We start from the raw sequence: 12295 nt of genomic DNA, 5'->3' as shown, positions 1-12295 counted from the left end.
CAAAATGCTAGAGGAACTCAGCAAGCCAGGAAGAAGAATAAATAGGTTATTTTCCTCCATAGACGCTGCCTGACCTGAATCCTCCACCAATGTGTGCATGTTGCATCTATCCTGTCCACTCCGTAAGAATTCTGTATTTCATCTTTCATTTATTTAAACCTAAAGAGCACAAGTCCAGTTTACTTAATCGCCCCTTGTAGCACAATATACCTCCACTATCCCTGGAGTTTATCTGGTTAAACTTTGTTGCATTCTTTTTCGTGAACATACCCTTCCTTACACATTGAGGTCAGTCCACGTTGTATTTCAGGTATGGATTCACTAGCACCCTGCATAACTGCATCAAGACGCTTTTAATCTTGTATTTCAGGAGAATTTGAGGAGAGGCCAGCAAACAATTAATTTCTCCAATTCTGTGCTCTATCTGCTTGTTAACTTTCAGTAATTTATGTATAAAGATGCCTAGATTACTCTGAACACCCTTTCCAGATCAAATTTCTTCTGACTGGCAAAAAGAGAGAACAGCAGCAGCATGGTTAGTAGAGCTAGGTTCACTCCTGATTTTGGATGCTGTCTTTGTGGGGTTTGCACATTCACCCTATGATTGCTGATTGCTGTATTGACTACTCAGTGCCAAGATTATGGTTAACTTTTCTGGGCTTTAATGGGAAGGGGAGGATCCATGTTGCACAAATCTCAATAGATAGGGCAAAGAAGGTTTTGCTGAAGGATTATGAATAACTCAGAGCAAAACTGAAAAGAACCACAAAGATAAAGATATCCACAATATTACCTGTGCTTTATGCAAACGAGCATAAAAACAGAAAAGTCAATGTGGTTCAAAGATTGGTGTGGGAGGAACTTCTTCCATTTCAGTGCTGGGGACAATAGCCATTGCAGTAAGTCACAATTTTTTCCTGCTGCACTGACCTAACACATTACAGACGGTTATACTAACTAGCCAGGTGGTGAGGGTGAAGGGGAATGGGAACTAGTGAAGAGTCATAGAAGTAATAGAAAGTGTAATAAATCAAAATGTAAGGCAAAACTGACACACAGTAGTGAAGGGGTGAATAAAAATTGAAGCATGCCAGGAAATAATGGAAAAATATAAGTGCAGCAGAAACTAGAACAAGAGAAAATAACAACAGTAAAAGTGAAAGCTTGAGGAAAAGATTAAGTCAAAGTCTATGAGAAGGCAGAATTTTGTCAAATGACAGATGAGTTAATGACACAAAAAGGAATAAATGAATATTTTCATAGCAATTACAGAAACGTGGTTGCAGGGTACAAAACATTCCAGGTTATTTGATACTCAAATAAAAACACAGAATCAGAATCAGGTTTATGATCACCACCATAGGTTGTGAAATTCGTCGACTTTGCGGCAGTACAATGCAATACTTTATAATATAAAACAGAAAGAACTGAATTAGAGAAAGAGAGAGAGAGGGAGAAAGAGAGCGAGACAGACATAAATTAAATAATTAATACATAAATAGAAATTTTTTTAAAAGTAGTGAGGTAGTGTTCATTGATTGGATTTCCATTCAGAAATCAGACAGCAGAGGGGAAGAAGCTGTTCCTGGATCATTTAGTGTGTGCCTTCACACTTCTGTATCTCTTTCTCCTGATAGTAGCAATGAGAACAGGACATGACCTGGGTAATGCGTGTCCTTAATGATGTACACCGTCTTTTTGAGGTACCACTCCTTGAAGATGTCTCAAATGCTACATAGGCTATTGCCCATGATGGGGCTGATTAATTTTATTACTCTCTGCAGCTTACTTCAATCCTGAGCTGTAGCCTACCCCCTCCATATAAGACAGTGATGTAACCAGTTAGAATGCTCTCCACATTACACCTGTAGATATTTTCCAGTGTTTTTGGAGACATAACAAATATTCTCAAACTCCAAATGAAATTTAGCCACGGTTGTGCCTACTTTGTTGTAGCTGCATTAATACATTGGGTTCATGTTAGATCTTCAGAGATATTGACATCCAAGAATTTGAAATAGCTCACTCTTTCTACTTCTGATCTCTCTATGATGACTGATGTGTGTTCAATCATCTTACCCTTTCTGAAGTCCAGAATCAGTTAGGCAGATGTGGGTAGGAATGGTCCACAGGCCCTTAAGTATTGGCTCATGGAAGGACCAAAGCAGAAATGGGGACATACGTAGGCGTGAAAGGGAACTGCAATAAACCTGAGTGATTTTAATCTGTACATTAATTTAACTGATCCAACTTACAAAGGTGCCACACAAAGGAATTACCTGTAGTGAGATTATCAGGAATCGTTTTTATATAGCTTATCTGAGAAAATACTACTCCAATAGAATAGTAGCATTAGAAGCAGTCCAGAGCAATTCAGTATAGTAATTCTTGCAATGAAAGGGTTATCCTCCCATGAAAAGCTAAGACAAAGAACACTGAGGCTGTCTACAAGAAGTGTCAGAGCCGTCTCTATTTCCTGAGGAGACTGAGGTCCTTTAACATCTGCCGAATGATGCTGAGGATGCTCTATGAGTCTGTGGTGGCCAGTGCTATCATGTTTGCTGTTGTGTGCTGGGGCAGCAGGCTGAGGGTAACAGACACCAACAGAATCAACAAACTCATTCGTAATGCCAGTGATGTTGTGGGGATGGAACTGGACTCTGTCACGGTGGTGTCTGAAAAGAGGATGCTGTCTAAGTTGCATGCCATCTTGGACAATGTCTCCCATCCACTACATAATGTACTGGGTGGGCACAGGAGTACGTTCAGCCAGAGACTCATTCCACCGAGATGCAACACAGAGCGTCATAGGAAGTCATTCCTGCCTGTGGCCATCAAACTTTACAACTCCTCCCTTGGAGGGTCAGACACCCTGAGCCAATAGGCTGGTCCTGGACTTATTTCATAATTTACTGGCATAATTTACATATTACTATTTAACTATTTATTGTTTTATTACTATTTATTATTTATAGTGCAACTGTAACGAAAACCAATTTCCCCCGGGATCAATAAAGTATGACTATGACTAATTAGACAAGGAACATCACCACGTATGATTTTATGATGGAAGGTCATCTATGGAAACAAATGAAGCTGGTTTGACCTTGGACAATGTTCTAGGCAACTCTAATGCCCTATGACTGACCAACCACAACTACATCCATAGTCAGACTTCAGATTTACCAGAGATCCTTAATATTGTACTCCATCAAATTCTGTTTTAATGTCGAGGACAGTCATTTTCACCCCACTTCTGGAATTCAGGTATTTGGACCAAGACTGTGATAAAATCTGGAGGCCAGTGGTCTTGGTGAAACTGAAATAGGCATTAGTATAAGGAAGTTATAGATAAATGCCCCTTACAGCTCTTTGATAGTTGGGACTAGATTAACAAGGTAATAATCAGCTAAACTGGATTTGTCCTGATGCTTGTGAGTGGGATATTTGTAAGAAATTTCCAGAGTCAGGTAGGTGCCAGTGATATAAATTTACTTGAACAGAGGAGTAAGAAAAGTGGTGGGAATGTTATGTGTTTCCACACCCTTTGCTGTATCTTAACTGGTTCTTGATATCGGCACTTTCTTAAAAATGAATCAGCACACTTTCTTGATAATTGATGTCAACCCTACTAGTCTGAAGTCATATATATATATATATATATGTGTGTGTGTGTGTGTGTGTGTGTGTGTGTGTGTGTATAGACTAGTAGGGTTGACCTCAATTAAATCAATATTCTCTCATTCATTTTCTCTCTCTCTCTCTCTCTCTCTCCCCCCGCTTATTTTAAAATAGAGGGTGGTTAATTTTACCACCTTCCACCTTAGAAACTGTGGAATTTTAGAAGATGACAACCATTGCATCCACTATATTCAGTTCTATCTTTTCAAAACCTTGAGATATAGGCCATCAGGTCCTGAATTTCAGCATTTTAATTCCTATTAATTTTTCCAATATTACTTTGTTTTATCCCCCTCAATCTTTTTTTTAGTTCTTCATTCTTTCAATTCCAATCGTTCCCCATTATTTTCAAGTAGATTTTAATGTTCTCTTCTCTGACGAACATAATGTTTAATTCCTCTGATATTTGCATATTCTGCAATACATTTTTCTTCTATAAGGGAGCTACCTAAATTATCCTAGTCTTCCCTTTGTTTTTAAGATATTTACAATAGCTGTTTCTTGTAATGCTACTCTCACATCCTGTTCTCCATTCCCATATAAATGTACTAGACTTTCGCTGCTTAGCTCCAAAATATTTTCCGTCCCAACCTAGTTATCATTTACTGCAAAACTATAAACCTTCTTTGATCTTGTTAATCATAATTGGAACATATTGGGCTGGTATGCCATAAGAGGATATATATTTGTAGGCAATATTTTAATTAATTTCATGTTAACGATTACTTGATGCCATCATACCTTTCAACGTCTATTCCTGCTACTCGTGCTTCATACCTTTGCAGCTTGTTTTGTTTGGAGCCAGGTCAATGGTCTCAGATTAAACTAAATTACTGTTGATTTTTATCTAAAATTCATCATACAATGATCACTCTTTACTCAAGATCCTTTAATAAGGAGATTATCAATTAACACATTTGGCCTATTCCACACTCAGGTCTTCACCATACTCAACTAGAAACCACCTATCTCATGGGCACACCACAGTCTGGCCTCAGCATAACAGGCAATTTCCTTTACCAAATATACAATATATAGAATAAAGTTGCCTATGATTATTGTATTATCTTTGTCTAATTTGCTGACTTACATCAACTACAGCTGTGGGATTTATGCACTATTCTCACCAATAATATTTTGGTACTTATTGTTGGCTAACTCCAGTTGAACCAATTCTACTTCTTGATTTTCTGGATTAGGATTCTTCCCATTGTCAAGGCTACAATTTTCCATTTTATTTAACCCTTCTAAATATATCCTCAAATATTTCATTCAAATTCTTGGTCATCTGTAACATTTATTAGTTCAAATCCAGTTATTTCTCTTTCTGCTATTAATTTACCTCCCTTGGTCTAAATGTTGCATGAACTCAAATAAACATACTTCAGTCTTCTCTTTTCACCCTTTCTTTCCCTAGTCTGACTCTAATTGGGGAAATATTGGGGCAGCAAATTAATAGGGTTGCTGCCTCGTGTTCAAGCAACCCAGGCTTGATCCTGACCTTCAATGTGACCTGTATCATATTTGCACTCTTTCTGTGATGATACCAGTTTCCTCTAGGTGCTTTGGCTTTTTCCCATATCCCAAAGATGTGCTAATTGCTAAGTTAATTGGCTACTGCAAATTACCCTGGTATCATGGCTGATAAGAAAATTGAGTGGAGTTGATGGAACTGTGAGACAGAATAGTTTACAAGGAAGTAAGTGGGAGAATGGGATTGATAGGATTAGTCTGAGAGCCAATACAGGCTCAATTTGTCAAGTGCCATCCTTCTGTATCAGAATTAACACTGAATGTGTTTTCTCTATCCCTTCCTGACACATTCAAATTATAATTACCCAAACTTTCTATCATACTGTCATCACAGCATCTCTCATTTTCCACATTTCTCATGATTAGAACAATTTATTTCCCTACCACCACTTGTTAGTCTACAATCTTAGCTGAAGTGCTGAGTATTTAATTCACTGCAATAAAGTCTTAGTCCAATCGATATGAAGCCCATCCCAATCAAACAGCTTATACAGTCCCTTCACACTATTTTGTTCCTACTCATTCTCTCAATTTGAAGAATGCCCTGTGCTAAGGTGCTGTGGTTAATTTGCTTAACCTCACTGCAATCTCTGTCTTAAACATAAAAATTATTGATTTTAATTCAGATATCAAAACAAGCTTAAACTCAGAGGAGGGCAGTTGTATTCCACAGAAAACTGCCAAAGTTGCTGCTTAGTTACCAACATCAACTGCTATGACAGTGCTTTCCCTAAAATTGTGTACCCTTGAGACTAAAATGCAAAAACTACAGGTGAGCATTTTGATCCCCAATGGCTGGAAGTCTGGCACGCAAAGTCATTGGCTTGACAACCTCGAACATAGCTGGCAGAGCTGCAGCCTCAGAACACCAGCAATATGAGTTCAGTCCTGACCCCTGTGCTCTCTGTGTGGATTTTGTATGTTCTTCCTGTAACTGTGGTTCGTTAAGATTGTCATAGCCGGGGTTGGAGAGAGGTATTGTCAGAATAAGCTCCCACTACCTATTAAATGCTTCCAAGGTGTGCGTCTCAAATAGTCTCGGACAGCCAAGTCCAGTTCCTGGCCTTCACGTGTGGCTTAGTTACAAAACTCGGCAGAACTGCTTCTATTGACAGGAGAAAGGTCAGAGGCAGGTTACTAGTTGCTTTGGGCAGATGCAGCTCATCAGGTGTGGGTGACAGCTCACCTAGAAGGAAAACTTTGACCTCAAGCCTCCACTGCATTATGGCTATACCTATTCATAGCAAAAGCTTCGGGAGTAAACCCCAAGGAAAAATTAGGAACTCGAGTACCTAAGGCAGTCCTACGTTGAGTTAAACGCTAACTGGCAACTCCTACGACACTGGTGCCAATTGTATCGGTCTCTACCATTGACTTGAACTCATTGGCTGCATGGAGAGGAAATCTGCTGAATGGGCGTCAGCTTACTCTCCATATCATACTGCCCTGGCTTGCATACTGATTGACAGCACTGCACCAACAATGTAGACAGCTAGGTCACAACATCTGTGGTCAACCCGACCAACAAAGGGCCTAACACCCTGTTACCGTGACTTCCCCCAGCTACTCCAGTTGCATCTCATATTTTAAAGATATGTCGGTTGTACATTGATTTACCACTGTACATTGTCCCTAGTGTGTAGTCAAATGCAGGGAGCCAAAGGGAATGTAGGGAGAATAGGGAGAATAAAATAGTATTTGTGTTGGAGTGAGGGCGGGCACAGACTCAGTGCAAAGAGCACATTTCAACAGTGTATGACTCTTTAATTTAACTTAAACAATTTCATTAATAGCTAGGCATTCAGAATAAGTAAGATGGCATCAGTTCAAGTACAACTTGTGGGCTCCCTTGTAGGAAAGAAAACATCAGGTCATCAAATTAGTAACCTGATTCAAAAATGGGAAACGAAAACCTTTTAGTGAATCTAGTGCCAGGAGAGAGATCAGTGGGGAGGGACGAATGGACAAGGGAGTCACGTAGGAAGGAGGGAGACCAACTGATCTCCCTCCTGGCACTTATCCTTGCAAGCGGAACAAGTGCCACACTTGCCCCTACACCTCCTCCTTCATTACCATTCAGGGCCCTATAGAGTGCTTCCAGGTGAGGCAACACTTCATCCGTGAGTCGGTTGGGGTCATACACTGTGTCCAGTGCTCCCAATGTGGCCTCCTGTATATTGGTGAGACCCATCATAGATTGGGAGACCGCTCTGCCGAGCACCCACGCCCACCAGAAAAAGTGGGATCTCCCAGTGGCCACCCATTTTAATTCCACTGCCCATTCCCATTCCGATATGTCCATCCGTGGCCTCTTCCACTGCCGTGATGAGGCCAAACTTAGGTTGGAGGAACATCACCTTATATTCCGTTTAGGTAGCCTCCAACCTGATGATGTGAACACTGATTTCTCAAACTTCTGGTAATGCCCCCCACCCCCACCTCTCTTTCACCATTTCCCATCCCCTTTTCTCTCTCTCAGTTTATCTCCTTGCCTGCCCATCGCCTCCCTCTGGTGCTCCTCCCCACTTTTCTTTCTTCCATGGCCTCTGTCTCTTTCACCTATTAACTTCCAGGCTCTTTGCTTCATCCCTCCCCCTTAGGTTTCACCTATCAACTTGTGTTTCTCTTACCCCTCCCTCCACCCTTTAAATCTACTCCTCAGCTTTTTTTCTCTGCTCTTGCTGAAGGGTTTTGGCCCAAAATGTCAACAATACTCTTTTTCATAGATGTTGCGTGGCCTGCTGAGTTCCTCCAGCATTTTGTGTGTCTGTTGATCAAAAGATTTGTTTTTGGGAGGCATGACACAGTTGAAGTCTCTTACACAATGTAAGAACTATAATTTTGATAGCATTGGCAGCCAGAGTCATATCATGATGGGATCAAATTACTCAATAAAATATAGAGGTAGATTCATCAAATGAGAAAAATAACTTCTGCTCATGTACTGTCATTCAAATCAAAAGACACATTCACAAGCCTGAGTTATTCAGTTTCAGAAACTTTTATGTTCAGTTTCACTTACCTTTATATTCACAAGAACATGGCCTCCAAAGTTCTTTTTACACAGCCAAAAATATTATCAATAGATTGTCAAACAAGCAGCCTCTGAGCAATTTATTATAGCATTTTTCCTCTTTCTCAAGCAAGATTAGTTGTTCTGCTATATAGGCAGCTTCTTCAGCTGCTGATAGGGCAAAACTGCAGTCACAGGATGAGTTGCAATGTAAAAGGTGTACAACATCGAAAAGGGTGAATACAGGACGGAAGGAGTTTTACCTGAATGCACGCAGTATACCAAATAAGATAGATGAGCTTGAAGTACAGATACAGATTGGCATGTATGACATTGTGGGCATCACTGAGTCATGACTGAAATAAGATTATAGCTGGGAGCTTAATGTCCAAGGATTGTTTTGAAAGGACAGGCAGGTAGGCAGAGGGGGTGGTATGGCTCTGTTGGTTATCAATGAAATCAGGTCATTAGAAAGAGATAAAACAGGATTGGAAAGTGTTGAATCGTTGCAGTGATAGAGCTAAGAAACTGCAGGGGTATAAAGATAGGAGTTATATACTGACCACCAAATAGTAGTAAGGATGTGGTTGACAAATTACTACAGGAGGTAGAAAGTGCATGTCAAAAAAGCAATGTTACAATAGTCATGGGGGATTTCAATATTCAGGTAGATCAGAAAAATCAGGTTGGTGCTAAATCCCAAGAGGGGAATTTCTAGAATGCCTAAGAAATGGCTTTTTAGAGCAGCTCGCGGTTGAGCACACTAGGTGATCAGCTGCTCTGGATTTGGTGCTGTGCAATGTACCAGAATTGATTAGAGAGTTTAAAGTAAAAAAAAAAACCCTTAGGGGCAAGTGATCGTAATGTGATTGAATTCACCCTGAAATTTAAGAAGATGTATCAGTTTACTGTGGAGTTAAGGGAATTACAGAGGCACGAGATAGGAGTTGGACAAAATTCATTGGAAGAGAACACTGGCAGGGATAATGGCAGAGCAGCAATGGCTGGAATTTCTGGAAGCAATTTGGAAAGCACAGGATATATACATGCCCAAGAGTAAGAAGTATTCTAAAGGCAAAATGACACATCCATGGCTAACAAGAGATAGCATACTAAAAGAATTATGTTATCATTTTTGTTTTGGTTTAAGCACATTGATGCCTTGAATTCATCTAACTTGCCTGAGATACATGCAAAAAGAGCCAAGGTAGAGAATAATCAACTTCTTAGTGTTCGCACAGCTTGAATCTTTTTCAGAGTGGTTGGCAGTGGTTAGTAGGGTATTGCAGGGAGAAATGCTTAAAGTACGATGTATATTAATAATTTAGATGAAAAAACTGAATATTTCTAGGTGTGCCTAACAACATAAAACTGGGTGGGGTTGTGAGAAGGATGTAAATGCCCTTCAAGGCAATTTGGCAAAGATAAATGTATAGATAAGTACATGAGCAGAGCAGATGCAGTATTGTGCAGATAAATGTGAAATCATCTACTTGGATAGGGAAAAAGAAAAGATGGATATTATTTAAATATAGTAAACTGAGACACATTTAAGTACAAAGGAATCTAGGTATACTTATACATATATGTTACCAAAAGAAAATATACAGTTGAAGCAAGGAGCTAACATGACAAATGGCCTGCATCGCAAGTGACGCTGAGTAATAGATGCAAGAATGTCTTACTACATTTACGCAGTGACTTCAAAAGCCTTCACCTCAACTAATATGTGCAACCTTGGTCCCCTTGGCCAAATACAAATGTATTTGTAACAAAGGTTCACTAGATCAATTTCTGGGGTGGAATTATTGCCCATTAAGAAAAAAAAGGTTATATTCACCAAACTATAGAAGAAATAAATATATGAAATGCACACAATTCTAACAGGGCACAACAGGTTAAATGTGAGGAGACTATTTCCCTTTGCTCAGGCTGTCTAGAACTGTCCAGGGTCACAGTCACAAACTAGGTGATAAAACATTCAGGAGTGAGATGAGAATACCAAGAATTATGGGAAGAAAGCAATTATATATAATAATCAGAATTAGCCTAATTACTTTGAATGATGGCACAAAAAATGAAGGGCTGAACTCCTAATTTTCTTTTTAAACAATGATTCAAGTTCTTGCACATGGCAACACTGCAATGGATTTTTCTCAATTGTAATATACAGTAATTTAATCCTTGACTTATAAACTAAAACTCATGTAAAGTATTTAATATAGTTTTTAAACACTAATAATCATTGACAATTACGACTGAAAAATATGAAGCAAAATTGTGATTCAATATCTTAAGTATTTTACATTATATGGGTCCCCAAATATAACAGATCACATTAGCAAAATACAAAAATAAGCGTTAAGACCTTGTTTTAACCTTATAATATCACATAAAGTATAATTTTATTATGTTATAATTACGTCATGTCCCTGTATAGTTAAAATATGTACAAACTACGCTCTCATACCATAGGGTAAAAAGTCTTCTCTCTTCCCATGTTTGAACAACTGAGCCTGCAAATAAACAAGAAATACAGTTTTAAAATATATTTGTACAATTATCCTCTTTTATCCACATTAATGAAAAAGGAACAAATCCACACTTTTGAGCAATAATCAGGAAAAAGTGAGAATTTTTCTTGAGCTTTTCCTCTTGTGACAAGCTGGTTCTGGTATAACTGAGGCTTCTGAAGGAATACAGCATGAAACTTCAAATGTGTTAAAGATTTTGTTGTATTTCTCTTCAACAAAATTTTTGATCACATCAATTAAAAAGCAGTTGAGAGTAGAAGTAAGCTTTGCCTCTATCATTTGAAATACAAGTTAAAAGAAAGAATTTCTGTTTTGTTTTCATTGAAAACTATAAAGAATACATGCACATCATGCCTTCGCCCCTAAATATTTGTCTGTCTGTTTAGGTACCATATCGGATGCAGACTTTGGTGACCATGGTTTTCCATATAGATCTATCCTTCGTTTTTTGGATGACTTCCATTTCCTCGATGTGTAGCCACCTGGCTATGCTTTTGATGTACATAAGCCGAGGTCTTCCTCCAGGTTTGCTCCCCTCAATCTTTTCAGAGAGTATGAGTTTTTCTAGTTCATCTCTCCGCATGATGTGTCCGAGGAATCTGAGTTGTCTTTCTCTTATTGTTGGTATGAGTGATCAAACTGCTTGTGCTCTTCTGAGAACTTCTTCATTTGATGTGTGTGTGGTCCATGATATTTTTAACATTCTCCTGTAGAACCATAATTCAGCTGCTTCTAGTCTCTTTTCCATTGCTGGAATATTTGTAAGAGTGCAAAATCTATCTTATATTTTCACTCCATCTAAAGGAAAATTATTAAGGCTGAAAGATTTAGTTAGTGCCTAAACAGCTGAAGACTTGTACACAAGTAGAGAAATATACATCTTAAAAATTGTGGGGCTGAATGCTATGCCAAGAAAGCAAGAGGCTTCAGAGGTATCTAAAAACAGGAAATGAAGGTGTTGCCAACTTAATTTAATGTACATTAAAAACACAGTGGTGATGATTTATTGAAATGAAATTTAAATAAGTTTTAAATAAGTTTATGTTGTATCTAAGCTTAGAGACTCCCCGGATGAGCATAGGTGCTGTTAAGTCTATAAGTAACAAAACCAAGGATGAGCATTTCACCAGCCCGTGAGTTGTACGGAAAATGGAATGGGTCAAAATTTAGGAAGCATAAATAATCAGTCTTTATAAATAGTATAAAAACTAGTTTCAATTTTGTTGTAATTCTAATCAAATTGAAGGAATCACAAAATATCATACCAGTGATCTTATAAAAAGATGTTTAGTTTATGTGGGCCCGGAATATGTCAACCAAATGAGTATTGCTTATATCTATAGGGGTGATATTATTTTGATATTGACAGAAGACTGGGCAAGAGTAATAAACAGAGACCAAAGGGATCATACCAAATATTTGATATTTTAAAGTGTTCCTTAATAGAATCTGAAATTTCTTAAAAACAATGTCCATTCTTCTTATTTATTCAAGCATGCTACATTTGCTGCTTGTTCAGTTGACTTAGCATAAA

The 12295-nt window shown here is 38.5% G+C and overlaps 1 protein-coding gene across 1 annotated transcript in view; it reads right to left on the bottom strand.

Annotated features, from left to right (window-relative positions):
- Positions 1 to 12295, bottom strand: part of tbcd (tubulin folding cofactor D) — a 268544-nt gene that overhangs the window by 199873 nt on the left and 56376 nt on the right. The window contains exon 8 of the mRNA XM_072241956.1: positions 10698 to 10743. Coding sequence (XP_072098057.1) covers positions 10698 to 10743 — 46 coding nt within the window. The remainder of the gene's footprint in view (positions 1 to 10697; positions 10744 to 12295) is intronic.

Source organism: Mobula birostris, chromosome 24 (genome assembly GCF_030028105.1).
Source record: "Mobula birostris isolate sMobBir1 chromosome 24, sMobBir1.hap1, whole genome shotgun sequence".
NCBI classification, from domain to species: Eukaryota; Metazoa; Chordata; class Chondrichthyes; order Myliobatiformes; family Myliobatidae; genus Mobula; species Mobula birostris.
This window is presented reverse-complemented; position numbering and strand designations above follow the sequence as displayed.